Source organism: Malus sylvestris, chromosome 4, assembly GCF_916048215.2.
Source record: "Malus sylvestris chromosome 4, drMalSylv7.2, whole genome shotgun sequence".
In the NCBI taxonomy this organism is placed as follows: Eukaryota; Viridiplantae; Streptophyta; class Magnoliopsida; order Rosales; family Rosaceae; genus Malus; species Malus sylvestris.
Genome location: NC_062263.1, coordinates 4,144,584 through 4,163,110, shown reverse-complemented (window position 1 = coordinate 4,163,110; position 18,527 = coordinate 4,144,584). Strand labels below are relative to the sequence as shown.

The window sequence follows — 18,527 nt, the reverse complement described above, 5'->3', positions numbered from 1 at the left end:
TTTTAGTTATAGATCTTTCATCGCGTTAAATTATTAATATTTACGTCTTATTGAAGTCCATGCTCGACGCCAGATTCAATCGCCACTATGCGAGTAACGATCATGGTCACGAACTTGTTTATCGAAGCAGTGAGGCTGTCAAATCGAATGAATTGAAAGATATCAACGACCAATAATTAACAAGTCGAGACACGAGACAGTGGACTTGTTTGACATAAACTCAAAAGTCGAGTAACATCAAGATATGATGGAGGATCGGCTAATACAACCGATTCGTTAAGGTTTCCGATAATTTTCCATCGGAAGGTATAGGAAACCTCAGATCAATCCACTGCTCCGATTCAAACTACGACGATAAACAATCCACACGACACAGCTCAGAGGCTAAGCAAATTTTCAATAGTCAAACAACTACGTTAAACAATCCACTGCTCCGATCCAAACTTCACTGAAGCACAACAAAAACCTACTAGAAGTTATATGGTGAGTGCAAATGCAATGCAGTTCCTATCTTGTCAACGAAGAACCTTAGAACTTCTATGCCTGCCCTGCCATACTTCGCAGTTTTGCCAATACTTGTGCTGCAGCCGATTCTCTTGCCTCACGAGGATTCGAACACAGGCCACCCACACTTGAACACTCGAATTCCATCCCTTTTACTGTAACGTCAGCTTGGAATCCACCTTTCAAACGCAATTAAAACATTAGTTTTAAACTCTGCATAGCAGTCAATCGATCTTCTAATGCACAATTCTTGTGACGATCTTCTAGACACAAGGTAAATCAACAAGAAAATTTCAAAAACACAGAATTAAGTGTACTGCAGAAATCAGAATAATCAGTTTTTCGAACTTATGCAAGTTCCAGTCAAATCAACAGCTTTACACAGGTAAAAACAGCCTGGAGAAGAGAAAGGAAGACCCGCCAACTTTTAATGTTTGAATCTTTATATTTTGGGATTTCAGTACATTGCTAAAATATATCTAAATGGAAATCTCAGTCACACATTATATAGTAAGCAAAAGTTCCTTGTAACACAAAGTGCAGGTACAACTACTGGATCAGTGGTGAGCAAACATAAAAAGTCATCCTTTGTTTTTATATAGGAAAATCACCCTGTTTAAAATCAGTTCAAATGAAAATGATCTTACCGTCTGATGGAGATACACGATAAGTTGGTAATATCCAATTGTTGTCATAACATGCACCGTCCAATTCCTGCCAGGTAGGTGGTATTTATAAGAGGGTGCAGGAAATAACATGTGTAAGATACTACTGAGTGAAGATTTCATTGAAGAGCAATATACCCCTACAGTGGAAATCAACTAGGACAAAATGCCAAAGCAGACAGTGCAGAGCTCATTGGTGGTTTATAAGTTGTATTCCACAGCAGTTCCAATGCTCCAAGAATACATAAAAGCAAAAATAATAGCAACACAACAGTTCAAATACAGACTACATACTCGGCCATTCTGGAACAATAACAAAATAAACAAAAACTAAATACCCAACATGCTTTTATCTTTAGATCAACACCAAAAATCAGTATGAATAACTAGACAAAAAAAAGAAACACCATGATGTTTGACTAACTGACATGCTTCACACTGAAGAGGACTTGAGGTAACAGACATAGGAAGGAAGCCATAAAATCTAAAAGGCCATCCCTTCTCATGCCTCGTGGGAAGAAAGTTACTGACAACAAACTCTTTAAACGCTGAGTTTCACAAGCTACAATCAACCTTGTGTGGTATTTTCACTTCTCAGAAACAGGAAACTAAAACAGATTTTTGCCACATCAACTAAACCGAAAACCTTCAGAACTTCAAACCAATACCAAACAACCAAGGAAGCGATGCATCAGGAAGGGACGCACCAGTGAACCAGCACAACGCAAAAGAAGAAAAAAATACCACTAACAACTCAAGATATTCTAGGAACAATAAAAGGATTCTGCTATTGCTTTGTAACCAGAGTCAGACAACCCAGAAAAAATTCGAAAACTCCAAAGTCCTGCAAAAGTTTTTCCTTTCTCTCTCCACAAAGCACAAAAGGTATCAATGAATAACCACATGCATGGGAAAACACCCAACAAATAACCCGCAAAACATCTTATACTTCGTATGAGTTCAAAACAGCTCAAAATTTGTTTGTTCAGTTTGTGCTTTTGGTCAGAACTCAGAATTTGTTTATCGGACAAAAAAAAATAAACCCTGTAGATGTCTCACATAGGATTAAAATGGAATGCATATAATGAAGAACCTATAAGCCTCAGAGTCTCGATGGACATATGCAATGTGAAAGAAAGTAGAATCCAACAGCAGAACTTGCCTGGCATGGACTTTTCACGCTGAGAATAGCCTCTGACAACCTCTTCCTCTTCACATTTTGAGGAGAGCATTGATCTTCACGCAGTCTACAGTTCCTTTCACCTCTTGCGTATACATCATTACAAGCTTCTATTATGGAGTCTACCTTTAGAGCCAAGTCATCTTCCCCACCTATGGTAGTCAGTAAAACAAAAACCCAAGTATAGATCAGCTACACTCGCTGCAAAGGAGCCCTACCTCTAAAGATGTGGGTGGAATAAGCTACAGCCCTTGCAATTCCAAGTCTTGTCTTTACCAATCAATATACAAATGAGAAAACACAACAGTGATTCATCATGTGGCCCAAAGTGTGCTAAGCTTGAAGTTCAAACAAGGAACACACTTTTGAAACTTTTTAAGTGGTTATGAACAATGTAATACATAAGAAGACAAGGTTTTTGCAATCTCCTTAATTGGCGTGGCCTATGTCTCAACAACTTTAAATTTGATGATATGTTTTTTGAAGGGGTCTATAAATTATAGTCTATATCATAATTTGAGGCCAGTTGAAAGTTCACTATTTTGGCATCAGCTTCAGCTATCTGTTTAATAAGTAGGAGGAGCAAGGCAGTTAACATATTGGGTATATGCAGTTGTTCCATGAGCTGCCATGATTTTAAAATTTTGTTTTTAACGAAAGTTATACACAGATGAAGTTAATTGTGTTATGGTATTTCTTTACATCATCAATGTACAAATGTCGCTGAAAAGGTATGTACACTATCACAAATTAAAATTATATCAAGCATAAAAAAGGTCGTACCCAGTGCACAAGGCTCCCGCTTTACGCAGGGTCTGGGAGAGGTGAATGTCGGCTAGCCTTACCCCCATTTATGGAGAGGCTGCTCCCAAGTCTCGAACCCGAGACCTACCGCTTATGGGCGAAGGCACTTGCCATCGCACCAAGTGCGACCTCTAAAATTATATCAAGCATAAATTAAAAAAAATTAAATTAAATTTAAGATGTAATGATTGGATTTTCTCGTACACAAAATAGTACATTTTAGTGTGCAAAATAGAAAGTGAAAGAAATGATCAGGCTGAAAGGGTGAGGGAAAGAAAAAACATATAAATAAAATAATTAAAAATTGGAACTATTACTCCAAAAATCTTATTGTGCATTCTAAATTTTTTATATTTAGAAATAAAAATACACTTGTGAGGAGTGCACAACGGGATTTTTGGAGTGCTAATAACAATTCCCTTAAAAAACTTACAATAGAATAATACCATATAAAATTCTCCGGATTTTTTTATCACACTGAGCAATCTCATCCTCTATATTGCGCTGCTGAAGAGACTGCATGGACAAGCAAATGAATCGAAATAGAAAAAAGACTTACTTTAGATCAAGGTATAACTAGTAAAGTAAATATGCTACAACATAAGACCAATGGAACGCAAGACAACATTTGATAGGTCCATGAAGCAAGTCTCTTATATATTTGACCAACAACAACAACAAAGCCTTATCCCATGGGGTCGGCCTCTTATATATTTGACCAAATCAATTTATTGAGGAACTGATGTACAACATTGAACTTCGAAGGATGTAAATTTCAAACAAGGGAAAATAATTTTCACACTCCCCTTCTGTCTTCTCGGACTTTCCCGCTTGTTTTTGTGCCCTGATTCACTGTTGATTTATTCAATCATGTATCTAGAAACAGGAGGGGTAGTATAAAGCAGATAAAGAGGGAGTGCAGAAATCATTTCATGCAAACAAAATTCATTCATATTTGGTAGATGTGACTGGAATGTAGTAACTTCAGTGGTGCCAAACCACTAATGCACTTCTGCTGAGGCTACTGCCAACAATCTTTATCAGAGAAGACAAAAGTCCACTGGACGTTGAAATAATTTGTTCAACAATCTTCACATGCACATTCCCAACAATCTATGGATGACTAATTGACATACAGAGTTATATGCGTATGTGTATGATTATTCAGAAGGAACTCGTCCTAATAGATCAAGAGGATAAAGTGATTACAAACGGAACAAAAAAAAATTATTACCAGATCATCCCTCCTTTTCATAAGAACTCCCAATGCAGTTTGTGACAAGATGTTTCCTTTTGAAGCTATAGCAACCTGTAGTTTGTGAAGATCTTGAGAACCAGATTGACAGGTGACAAGGGCATGACCACTTATACCATTTTGATCAAACGAGTTAATGGTACCGATCTCCTTTCCAGAAACAAGGTTTTCAACGCAGTCAGGAATGAATGGCCCTGTTTTCGAGTTCACCACCTCAACCTGCCCACCCAACAACGGTAAATAAGACGATACAGAAATAACTTTAAAGCAAAGGCGTGTAATTAGGTATAAACTCTAAAGATTCCAGTCCTGGTGAAACAATAACTCGTTTGACAATCAAACATAGAAGTGTGTTCAAGTACCTTAAAATCTTGCAATATTTTTTCTTTGATCAAATATTTTAAATCTAAGTAAAAGGTTGGTTAAGCACCTGAGGTGTAATAAGTCAAATAAACAAAAACAGGTGACCCCTTTCCGCCCAAGGAATCTACTTGTTTCACATATAAGTGGGGAAACTGAAGATTATTTAATAAATTTTATAACATTTGAGTACTATATTATATATAGAACCCAAGAATATTAAGTTCATGAAAATGTCATCATGTGGACACCCAGTCTATAGTTTGCAAGTTATAATACCCTTACGACAAAATGAATCAAATTTGTAACTGTTCAAATTCACACTTTAATAATTTGTTTTCTGATAATATTTAAAACGCTGGTTTAGAGTTAACTTCAAGTAACTAAAGTGATAGTGAGTTGAGAGAAGTGTCTTTTAATGATTTTGATTTGGAATATAACAATTAACATAATGAAAGAGTAATGTACTACATCCCAATTCTTTTTTAACAAAAGAAAATGTAAGGAATAACTTTGCAGATTTATGAACCTCAAGCTAGTAAGTACCATATCTCCACAACATTAACACCAAATTAAAATTTCATTCCAAGTAGGACTATATAATAGAACTCAATGGGAAGTAGTTAACATATAAGGTGTAAAAACAAAAAAAAAATGTTGAACAATGCTGGAGTTGAAGGGGGTTAAGAACTCCAACCGTACCTTAGCATTATTTGCTGAGCCATGTAATTCACTTTTGGTAGAGGATGTCCTCTTTCCTTGGTGGTTGACAACTTGAATGGTGCTTGAAGTGTTCTTACAGTGTTGTCCATTCTGTGAGGGGACCATGGAAGGGTCATCCATCACAACTTTCTGAGGTTCATTGAGAGCATTAGCCAAACTTGTCTTGCAGCATCCAGCAGCATCTTTCTGCTTCCTTAGTTGAGGTTTATATCTAATTGTTTTATTTTCAAGATTCTCCACATGGTGATCGATAAAATGAGTGGTGCTTGAAATCTTCTTGCAGCTTTGATCATTCTGCGGTGGGACCATGAAAGTGTCACCCGCCTCCATTTTCTGAGGCCCATTGAAGGCTTCAACCAAACTCGTCTTGGAACATCCAGTTGTATCGTTTTCCTTCAATGATTGGGGATTAGGTTTAGAAACACTTGAGTTGTCTTCAAGATTCTCTATCAAGACATCATTTACAGGAGATTTGTCTTGGCTTTTATGAAGTTCTTGCTTGCTAGGTTTTCCAATCCTTTCGCGGCTGTTTAAAATTATATTTCCATCCCCTAGGGTTGAATCTTGCAAACCATTTGAGAATTCTCTCCTACCGCGGAGAAAAAACACGTCAGGCAAATAAAGGACAATTTGAAGAATTAATGTTCTGTAGTCTCTAAATCAAATACGAAAGTCCATACAACCGTTAGTTTCATCACTAATCGCCATCGTGTGTTTGGATAAGGTTACCCAACAAAGAAGCACTAATGTTTGCTTGTTTCTATGCCTATAACCAAAAAAAAATTATAAAACAAGGACACAGGAGGCTAAAAGTTCACAAACTTAAGAATAGACAATCCAAACGTGAGAAGGACTGCAAGCTAACACTAATGTACCAATGCATCCCATACCAACAGGTTGCATTAGTTTGTGTTGTGTGTCAGTGATGTACCTAAGTTACGTGGTACCCTGTCAAGGCTGAGTAACTAAGACCTAAAAAATTGTTTTGAAACCCGCATTCCTAATAATGTGCCTTGTATATGGGGTAGGGCAAGGGTAAATCCTCAAAAGTATATATATAAAAAAGAATACAAGGAAGAATATTATTATGATTCCATGCATCTTAGTGTCCCGAACTCTGATACCAAAACACACTGATATTTTGTTTGAAATCAGAGTAATTCCTCTTGATTATGTTATTCTCCAAATTGGAGGACATAAATAGCAATACAAACTATCTAGATCAAGTATAAAACCAAATACAATAAGTTAAATATGACTGCTACGAATATACTGCCTACAATCTACATTTACTCTTTAGAATCAGCTCTATCAATTACGATATTTCTTGTCTGATCTTCAGTCAAGATTTCTGCTTCAATTATTATCAGCCAACATATTAGTTGGACAAAAGTAAACCACAGACAAATATACTTTATCCTGAAGAATGTCTCTTTAAAGCATATGAGAAAAAATTTCTTAATTATTAAACGACATGTACAAGGATTATAAGTAGTTTGAGCATTGAATCTTCAATTAAATGTTCAGAATGCAAATGAAAAAAATATCAAAAACACACAAAAACTACTATGCCCAACTGAATGTGTTTCTAGTTGATTATATATCAAAAATAAATAAAGCTACGAAATATATGAAGATAAAATACACACCTGGGATACCAGTCTAACAAAGTCCCAGCATAAGGAAGCACATGGTAGTACTCAACAACTGGCGTAACTGCCCAGCTGCTGAAACTCTTTCGGATCATAGGACCCTGCAGACTACTCATTATCAAAGACATCATGTTAGCATTAAAAAGGCCACAGTGGATAGCAGTCAATTCATATAATAAATGATTACTGTTAAGCACTCAAATACAAATCCTAGTATCTACAAACCCGACCCATTTCCTGAATGCTTATAAGGATCTATAATTTTCTGCAGTAAACTCATCGTATAGGGTGGTTGCTTCCACCATTAAGTGAAAAGTATATAATAACCGCTCAATTATCTAGTTAACAGAGTAAAATATTCCATATAAACACCTCTAATTATTATTTCTATCCAGTCCATACTTGCTAAAATGAGTACCCCCAATAAGCTCAAATTACATTGAAGCTCACAGATGTAATGTTCCCAAATTTAGATTATGTTGCTTTCATCTGTGTATTTAAATCTTTTTCACCTTACGAGAAACAAAGTATTAACAACATATCTGTTTTTATTCATACTTTTGTCTTCAAGCAACAGAGTTTGCCGAAATGCTTGCAATTTTATGTATCTGTAAAGCATATTGTTTCACAGAAACATAGTGAAAAGCTTGTAAGGTATTTTTTTTTTTTTTTTAAATAAAGGCGTTGTGATACATCAAAAACTTCTGATAGCTACCTACAAGCAAATAAGAGACATAGAACGCCAACAGATTACTGATAAACTGCTGAAACTAGTACATGTACCATCCAATACAACGCATTTGCTTTGGAATTAAAAAAGCTAATGATTAAAACACAATTCTAATGCACCCTTAATCCACTCTCCAAAAACCGCTGATGACATATTTTACACCGTAACCTCTCAAAGCACCCAAAAAACCAATAAATAATACAAAATACAGAAAGGTGTTTCTAGAACCATACCTGTCAATAACATCTTTAATAGGAACTGGAATAATACCCTCACTGACAGTTTTGGTGCACTGAATTATAAAGAAGCAAGCAGCCGCCTTTTCGCTAGTCACAGAAAATACAACTTGGCGCTCCAAAACCAGCAGATCAGTTTGACTAATACCTATTCCATTTAAAAGAATCATATTTGTCAGCTAATCTGTTAGACAATTGGAAGAAATGGTCTTAAAAACAAGGATCTGGATACTTAGGGGCAGCAAGTTACACTAATTAAATTTGTAATGTATGCACCTTGAAAAAGGTTTTCAAGTTGAGCACTAGATTGTCTCCTTGGGAAATTTTGTCAAAATATGTCAAGAACGTTCCTTATTTTGTAATTATTCTTGACTGGGGGGAGCTTTATAGTTTGCACTTTATTGGCTTTGGTCTTTTGGTGGTTGCTTCAGTTGTATGATGGACTTCTTGTTCATTCTGCTTGTAGTTTCTTCTTTTTAGTCTAATAACATTATAGTTCTTATATAAACAAAAAGGGTTTTCAGGGTTTTCAAGTTTGTTTACATAAGATTTCAAATTAAATGAATAAATAATCTCCGTGGAGGCTGAACTATTCCTCAAATTTTTATATTTATAGCTAATATACATAGAATCTTCCAATAAGCAACAATGCCCTCTAGTAGTTTTACATCCTCTTTTTTCAGGTCAAGGATAGTTGACTTTGTGATAAACCACAACAGTGTAATTCTATATAGAAACCATACTCCCCCGATATATTTTAGGACCAACAAAGCCTAAGCATAACCAAGCTAGGCTATCATCACAAATGGTTTTGATGAGCTGTTGTAACAGCACCAAAAGATTAATGATGTAGAGAAGACCACACAATTAGCAACATTGAGTATCAGTGACAGCTAGTGAAACTCTGAAATGATATTATACAGAATGTTATGAGAAATATGCATTGCTAAAGCAAGGCAAACACAACTTTATATAATGTTGATCCACATCTAACGGTGGTTACCCCTATTAATTTTTTTCATTATCGTGATAATGTGCATAGGGAATCCTTATTCAAAAACAATTAGATTCATTTCATTGAAGTGGGCTAAGATGGTTCAAATGTATCACATCAAGCATCATATATCATATACAATAGTTTATCAGAATCTTGATGCACCTTTAGATTCTGCAATAGGAGTTATGTACTGATTATTAATCCTTTCGAAAGTTAAAAAAAAAAAAAACACCTGCTTCAGATTCAACTTCCTATTGTTTTCTAAATGTTTTCTTTGCACAGATCAGTAAATGTTTACCTCAGCAATTGGATACAGAAGGGTAGAGGGCTTCCATGAGCTTCACTTATTTACAAGGGTACTACATAAGGAATTTGCATACCTGTAGCTTCACTAATTGCTGAATATGCAAGTTTTCGGAGAATAGGTTCATCAGTTGTTGATTCTCTTCTTGAAGGTTTTCCAATAACTCTTGTTTTTGTGTACATGTTTTTCCACCGCTTTATCTTCCGGACTGTGGACTGAGACATCTACATCTTTTTCAATCACTGACCAAACCCCCTGGGTAATGGAATTGAATAGCAAAAAGCAGTTCTCCTTCTTGGAGTCAACTAAAAGAACTGTAACTTTGGAAATTGGCCATCCCTCTGTGTTTGGAACATCCTTTAATGCATCTAAACTTACAGATATACTGCATGCATCCACAATTGCTTTTTCCGTCACTGAAAGTTGTTTCTCCAGGTCATCCAATTTAGTGTCGTTGGGGCTTTGCATGAATTTCATATGAACCATCAAGGCTGGTTTCAGAAACAAAACCAACTTGCAAAAGGAATCAAAATTCAAATCTTCTAGCTTTGGACATTGCTTTCTGTGGTAGTAGTTGTATAGTAACACAACGGCATGAACCTATGGGAAAAACATTTTCAGAGGCAAAGTAAGTAGTTAAAAGATTGTATAATTGCAGGTGCAAGTAATTTACTCAATTCTTTGTATGGAGATTTGATGTTTGGCCAAATTATTGTACATCCCCGGCTCCTAGAACTCAAGACCAACTCATTCGTTAAATAGTTAAAGGTGACTCCAGTCTTTTCATGTGCTTCCATCCAAATATGATCTGAACTATTATCTACTCCATCAAATACGATAACAGAAGCATACATTTACTGAATGATAGTAAATTTCCCATAGAATACAAAATGATCGAAAACCATATATAGCACATTTTATTATTTGGATATTGTCATTTATGAACCCTTAATATTGTATGACCTATATGGAAGTTTTATAACAGTTAGAGAAATATTCCTAATATAGATATATATGTTTGGTCTCATATTGAGATGAGCAATTACAGCCATATTCGCGTTTCTTTTAATAGTTTTCAAGACATTTCTATGGTAATAAATGGAGACTATTAAAGAAAGAGTCACAAAAAATTATGTAGCCGTGGATAAAAAGTCTACCATCTAAACAAATGTCCAAGATATTAACTCTACTCAGCGGGCAAAGTATGAGAAGAATCCTAGACAGATATTTTAATCAACAAAACTTTAACACAAATAAAAGATAACATTGTTTCATTAATTAAACAAGCATGCGTTATGAGATGAAGTAAGAACAAAACCTGTTTTGCAACTGATTCTTGTTGAGATAACGATGGTGTATTGCGCATAGAAGATTTAGGTGAAAGTACTGGGTCAACCAAGTATTCCAAAAAAGCCTGAATGGCCTCCTCAGTTGGACATACGTTCATATCATCCATGGCTTGAAGAAATCTTTATGATCACCACTTGCCCTTAGGTTTTTAACTGTGTACTGAAAAAACAGAAAAACATAAAACCATGTGACAGACAAGCTCTATGAAAGAATGTCCACCTCTATGTATATGCTCATGCATATTTATCGATACAGATATTTAACAACCAAGCAGTATAAAACTTGTGCCAAAATGCAGATATATGCAGAAAACTAACAGATACAGTTTTACAAATGACATCTGTTTTGGAGATAAATGTCTGCCACTAATGAGCTCATCACCTAGAAATATATCATAAACTCAGTCTTCTCATAAAATGCCAGGCAGAAACACAAACAGAAAACCAAATACATATAATTCCTTGGGACCAAAGGAAACTTTCAAAGTTATCAAATTCACGGCTATACCAGAACACATCAGGTTTACATTGGAAATCTCCACCTGCACCGAGTTGCACATACGCAACAGGCATGGATACTCAAGGAATTTCCAATAAAAGCTCCAAAAATTAAAGTTTCTCTTTTTCTCCCTCATATATATGTATTAAGTATAGAGTCTCATCTCTTCCCACAAGCAACCTCTACAATTCGTACTACATTGCTTCTCCAAAACGTATAGATGTTAAAAATTCACAAAAACAACCATAGCAAACACTACAAAACACACTAATATAACTTCCCATAAAAGCTTTAAATACCGAAAAAGTAAAAATGTCTAAGTGCTGTTTGATAACCATTTTATTTTCAGTTTTCAATTTTTTTTTTAATTTTTTTAAAAACATAAAAAAGAAAACTTGTCTGGTAACTACTTTCGTTTTTCAAAAATAACAAAGAAAGCTACTTTTTCGAGTTTTAAAAATTTGGCTTTCGGTCTAAACCCTAAAAGCTAAAAACAAATGGTTATCAAACTACCCGAAATTAAACAGTTTTTTTTTTTAATATGAACTACAGAGAAGGATAACACGAGAAGGTTAAAACAAAATCTTGATAAATTCTGATCAGGCCAAAAATACCACTAACCAAAACGAAAAAAAAAAAAAAAAAAAAAACTGATCAACATATATACAGATATATACATACATACATGTACGTATACAGATGAAATACGTCTACATTATATGTGTGTGTTTTTATACAATTACAAACCGTATGCGAGAAGTGTATGTTACACTGTGCAAAGGGGCCAAATGAACAGGGAAAATGATGAGGAGTAAAAAAGAAATAAGCTTTTTACAAGAGTTTTTACCAGTTGGCAGGTAAAGAAGGTAACTTAGGTTGTCTGAAATGTGAGCACGGGATTTGCAGAGGACAACAGACAGCGCCGATGTCCGAGGAGAAATGGAAGATCAGTCCTCCTCCACCGACATTGTGAATTTTCTTCACCTTTTTCTTGGGACCGCGTAAGTTTTTCCTCGGGAATCGCGAGGGTTTTACGTTTATATACTTCTTGGGAAATGTTACGCTCCTTCTCGTACTTTGATCTTGTCTTTTAATCTTCTACATTCCTCTCCACGTGTCATTTCAGTATTACAACAAAATTTGATTTTTCAATTATATGCTGAAAAACAACACCATAAATACAATATGTTACATCAAATGTTATTATCACATCCCAGCCCGGGCCCTCACCACATTCCGGGCTCAACTCCACCGGAGCACGATTGTTCGCTTTGGGCCTCGATCATGCCCTCACGATTTTGTTTTTTGGAACTCACACTAGAACTTCCAAGTGGATCATCCATCATGGGATTGCTCTCGAGTGAACTCGCTTAACTTCGAAGTTCCGATGGAACTCGAAGCTAGTAAGCTTCCAAAAGGCATCATGCTAGGTAGAGATGAGAATATACATATAAGGCTTAAAGGATCCACATCCCTGGACAATGTGGGATATAACAATCCACCCCCTTAGAGGCCCAACGTCCTCGTTGACACACTTCAGACCAGAGATTGGCTTTGATACCAAATTGTCACATCCCGGCCCGGTCTCGACCACTTCCCAGCCTCGACTCCACCGGAGCACGATATTATCCGCTTTGGGCCCCGACCACGCCCTCACTGTTTTGTTTCTAGGAACTCACACGAGAACTTCCCAGTGGGTCACCCATTATGGGATTGCTCTCGCACGAACTCGCTTAACTTCGAAATTCCTATAGAACCCGAAACCAATGAGCTCCCAAAAGGCCTCGTGCTAGGTAGAGATGAGAATATACATATAAGGCTTAGAAGATCCACACCTCTGGACGATGTGGGATGTAACAGTTATAATACTAGTGGTTGTATATTTGAAAAAATAAATTTCTAACTAATTGTATTGTAACACTTGTGTACCGTGCCATATATTCTACATACTAAAAATTTCTCCTAAAACCGGTAGATTGCATTAGTGATAAGTGTGCGCCACAAATTAATTACATTACTACAAACAATGTTCTAACCATCGCATCAATCCACCATTTGCAATTTACGTCCTAATGATTTAAGTAACTTTTTCCCATCTAGTAATAAACACTTGTGTTAATGCTCAAAACTTATTGGTTAATAAATTAAAGCAATAAACATTTGTGCTCATTGGTCGACAAACTGTTATCGCTCAAAACTTACAAGTTAACAAATTAAAGTAATAAATGTGCTCCTTGGTTGGCTAGGTTTAGTAACGGTTGGCTGTTGAGCTCAGGCATGTCCTCTTTTAAGCCCCTTATGAGTTAGGCCTTATAGCAGTTTCAGTGTGTAAAAGGCTCCTAAGAGCAAGTCCACCGGCAAGAAGAGAGCCCGGCACTCAGCCAAAAAACAAGGCTGGCACTCAGCCAATCCTCTCCACCCCGTGTTCTTGCCTGACACCCAGCCCAAGCTGGTCTCCAGACCAGCCCAAAATTGACAGAGCAATGGACTGGCCCGTATGACGCCAGCATGACATCAGTCACCATTTTTTTTCCTTTCGTTTTTCCGCGCCAGGTCAGGTCAAGGGGGAAGACCCGACTGTATTTCTTCTCCACCAAACGACTCCCCACGGGGGAAGACGACGCCAACCCCATCGTCGTCGACGACAAGCTCTGCAGAGCTGGCACCAAGATTTAATCTTTTGGTTTTGCAGGAGTTGGGTCTGAGCTTGTTGATGATAGCAGAGGAGGATGGGAAGAGTTGGAAGATGGGAGGGAAATGCAGGGGTGTGCAACGGTGAAGTTGAGAAATAAAGTGCAAGAGTGCAGGTGTGCAGCAGTGAAGTTGAGAAATTGAGAAAGGAAGTGCAGGGGTGGAGCGATGAAATTGAAAACATTTTAATTTTTTTTATTTCTACGAAGTCAGAAATTAAATATAAAATTATTAAAAAAATATTATTTTATAATAAATAATAATAATATTTTAATAAAATGGACTAGGCTATTTTTTGTTAGGAGTGGAGATGCTTTGATCTATTACTGTTCACTAGGGTCTATTACTGTTTACTTGAGTTGATAAATGCGCTGGGTGCCGGTACAAAGTCCTTAGGGGTGAACTTGCTCTAATGACAATAGGTAATTCAATTCCCTCAAGTGAATAGTACTTGTCTTTAATGAATAATAATTTTCTCTTTCATCGCCGCTCTTGAATTGAATAGCCTAGGCAATTCGTACTAAAATATTAGAATTTTTTATTTTATAAAATAATAAAAAATAATTTTATTTGTAATTTAGGATATGATTTTTAACCGATCTCATCACGCCACGTGTTATTATTCGAAAGTACAATTTTTTATGATAGATTTTGATAAGATTTTTATCCAATTCTGTTGCTCCACGTGTCGGTACCTGTTTAGGATCGTTGACGATAGATTTCCGATAAGATTTTTAACCAATCTCGTCATGTCATGTGTTACTATCTATTTAGAATCCTTGAGGATATATTTCAATAAGATTTTTGGCGAATCACGATGTGCCACATGGCATTATCTACAACCTAATTCTTTCTTCTTCTTTTTTCCTCCATCCTAAGAAATCACACACAAAAATCAAAATATCTCAAAATCTCTATCATTCTTCATGGTTTATAAATCTTGAGTTCTGACAATAACCTCTTCAAGGATCTTGTGGGAAATCAATGAGTAGCTTGAATTCAATCATTGATCAATTTGAACCTACATCATTAGCCTTTTTTTTTTTTTGCAAACAAAAGTATATGAAAACTTTGAGAGAAATATTAGAATGTGGTTGAAAGTATTTGAAAATATGGAAATGTGGTATAAGATCGAAGATAATGGTAAGGTATTTTTTTTTTTGAATTTTTTTTTTAGATTTTTAATTAATTTTTTAATTTTTATTAACTTAATTAATATGGACTGTTGGATTAAAAAATAAATTGAAATCCAACAGTCCAGATCATGACACGTGGCCTAATGGTAGAATATCTGAATTTTTTTTAAATAATAATTTATAGCTGAAAAACATGGACCGTTGATCTGGAAATCAAACAATCCAAATTGTGCCATGTCATCTAGCCGTTGGGGGAGGTTTGAATTTTTTATTTTTTATTTTTCCGTTGGAAATCAAACAGTCCAACAACGGCTACTGAGTAGGTTGCCACACAGGCCCAATTGCCTGAAATGTTGTTGGAGATGTGCCCCCCACAAGCGCGTGTTGTGCATGTGCCTGACCAAATTTTTTTTATAATATGGCTGACATCAGTCTTGCATCACTCCCCCCTCAAGCGTTCAGCCCTTGGACTTGCACCTAACTTCTCCGATGGGCTCCCCCTCAGCCCAATTGCCTCGAATGGGTTGACTTCACTTTGGCAGGCAATTGGATTGGTTTTGTTGCCAATCCACGTGGCTATTGCCCACTGTGGAGTTGCTTTTAGGCTTTGCATTCTCTTGTTGGGCTTCCTGGTTTCTTTTATTGGCCAGCCTCATTGTTTGGGCTTTAAAGTGCTCAGCGTTAACAACTATGATCCAATGATAGTCATCTTCAATTATAGATGAGAAGTCTTAATCGTAAATGACGACTTCAATACTAATTTGTTTTCCGACCCCTTAAGCTGCATTTGGGTTATAATGGATATTTTCACTCATCAATGAGGACATACTTGTGTAAAAGTGAATACCAAGGAAGTTAGAAGGCTTTATATTATAGGCCAGAAAATCATTTCTCAAGCATGAACTTGCAAAGCATGTGAATTTTTCATTCTCAAGCCCCCTATGGTATCACAACTTTGATATCATAGCATGGACTACTATTTAGAGGTGGATAAGACATTTTAATATTGTTTTTGTTTGGATTCATAAACGTATATATAAATTTAGAATTTTCTGGTAAAAGAAAAAAACTTAGAATTTGAGACCTCTAATTCCTAAGTTAAATTCCATATAAATAGGTGTCATTTCCCAATTTATATGATTGAGAATTTAAAAATAACAAGTTCCGTATTAGTAAAAAATATAATTGCATAAAGAAAAAAAAAGAGTACTTTTTACTAGTAGGGAATCGGGAGTATGAATGGTCCCTGAACTTTACAATGTGTTGCACACATTATTAATGGAAAATTGAAAGTTCTTAAAATACCCCTAAATTTAACGACAAAATCTTAGTGAAATGACCAATAGTTCAACACATTGTTAAGTTCGAGAACTAAAGAAACTAATATGAGTGTTCATAAACAAAATTAAACTATTGGTAACTTTTAAAGGCCATTGCTACAATTAAGCCAATTAGAAAATATCCACCATACCAAAAACTTATATCCGACGTTAACAGCATAAAAAACATAATTGTGCCCGGCAAGAACCTACACTGCGCGAATGTAGCTTCCATATCCACAAGCTGAGGCTTCTTCTCTTCTTGCTTAGCAGCAGCTGCAACAGGGGGTTGCGGCAACAGCAAACTTGCTTGCTTGGAGCCCCTCCGCATTGTTACCCCACAATTAAATCATTGCCCTAAGACAGATGGAGCCAAACAGTTGAAAAATAGCACAGTACCTTGAGATTCTCCTTGACTTCTCCGCTTGTGGGAGATTATACTCGGTGGCAAACGACAATGCCAATACGTTCTTGTAAGCATGGAGGAACATGTACGTAGCTGCAAGGGTGGGGTATGAGACGGCCAAAGCCAGTGAAGTGACCATTGAGCGAGACACCAGAAGCAAACTTCTCCATCAGGTCATCCTCAGTCAAATCAAGCACCTCTCGGCTCAAGACGGAAACCATTGTCATACTTACAGTCCGGACGACAAGACCGTATGAGAATGGCTTGTGTAAGGAGGGCTGCCTCAGAAGAGCTCACTTGGTCACCCTTCTTGATAAGTTCGACAGGGGTAATGATTTCGACGGTGCCCTTGTTAATTTTAGTGGGGATGTTGAGCACCTGAAATGTGAAACGTGCCAAGTCAGAACTCCTGTAAAATGTGACACGGGCATCTGCCGTGAAAGTGGTGAAATGTGCATCTACCGTACGTGAACGGATATTATCACACACCTGGAAGAAAGAGGTCTGAGATGGGCCGAGATCAATTGGAGCAACCAAACCAACACGAGCAGGGGCTCCAACCTATTCAGTTCAAACCAAAATCAAGCTAGAAATTATATATATATATGTGTGGTAAAACATATAAAAAAAAATTATTGGAAAACTAACAAAAAATTATCATGAGGGATACTTATTAAGCCCACAACCAAGCACGAGCAGCTGCATTATTTCAAGGCAAATATGTTAGCAACAAAACCATGTAAAATAAGAAAACTCTATACATAATCATCCAAGTTTAAAAAAGGTTTCCTTTTGTTAAGATATCTGTCGTAAGCTATATTATCATGATTGTACAAGCCTTTGTCAAAATCTCCAAAACCATCATTGTAGTCTTCATTGTACGATGCATCATCACTGTTATACTCTCTACTGTAACCAAAATCATCGTCGTTAGAGTATTCTTCGATGTCAGCCATGTTGCAAAACAAAATTACGGCGAATGACCTTCAAATGGACAAACCCTAAACGAGATGGCAGAAAAAAGGTGGGAACTCGATTTGTGAAGAGAAAGATGGTCAAAAGAGCATGGTTACGGAGACAAGGAAGCACAAAACGCACAATGAAATCTTGAGAAGTTGGCGTCAAAGGTGGGAACTCGATTTGAAGATGAACACGCTATCAAGAACCTGTGAAGTTGATGATAGAAAAAAAAAAGAATGCAGGATGCCATGCATATAGATATCTCGTTTGAAAAATAATAATAATAATCAATAGTATAAGATAATTCCTTGAACTTAATGTATGGTCTAAGATAATCTTTAACGTTTACGGTTAAGATAATTCCTTGAACTTAATCAATAGTCTAAGATAATAAATTTTTTAATTATTTAACAATCAAGATCATTCGTTGAACTTAATCAATAGTCTAAGATAAAATACTGTATTAAAGGATACCACTCATTTTACCTAGAATTGGCGAACCTTAGTATCCGGAGCCTAAAGATCAATTCATCTGGGCCGCTGATTGGTGTGTAAAAGAAATCAAAGCAATTGGTTTTGTGTGGTGGGCCAGGAAAATGAGTTAATGAGAACCGTTAGATTGAATTTGTAAGGCCCAAATGAATTGATCCCTAGGCTTCGGACATTAAGGTCCGGAACGGATCCAATTCCATTTTACCTATCACGTAGCCTTTTTAATGTCCAGTCATCGGATCAAATAAATTGAAAAAATTAATAG

The 18,527-nt window shown here is 36.3% G+C and overlaps 1 protein-coding gene and 1 pseudogene across 1 annotated transcript; both read right to left on the bottom strand.

Annotated features, from left to right (window-relative positions):
* Positions 1-176: 176 nt before the first annotated feature.
* On the bottom strand, positions 177-12,284 carry LOC126619289 (uncharacterized). Its single transcript, XM_050287610.1, is given in 12 exon segments — positions 177-683; positions 1,152-1,218; positions 2,332-2,501; positions 3,600-3,669; positions 4,388-4,627; positions 5,471-6,080; positions 7,141-7,251; positions 8,107-8,257; positions 9,487-9,578; positions 9,580-10,010; positions 10,729-10,919; positions 12,106-12,284. Coding segments are annotated over 11 exon segments (2,226 nt in total). The 5' UTR covers positions 10,867-10,919; positions 12,106-12,284; the 3' UTR covers positions 177-537.
* Positions 12,285-16,575: 4,291 nt separating this feature from the next.
* LOC126619703 (60S acidic ribosomal protein P0-2-like) lies at positions 16,576-17,766 on the bottom strand (annotated as a pseudogene).
* Between the last annotated feature and the right edge of the window lie 761 nt (positions 17,767-18,527).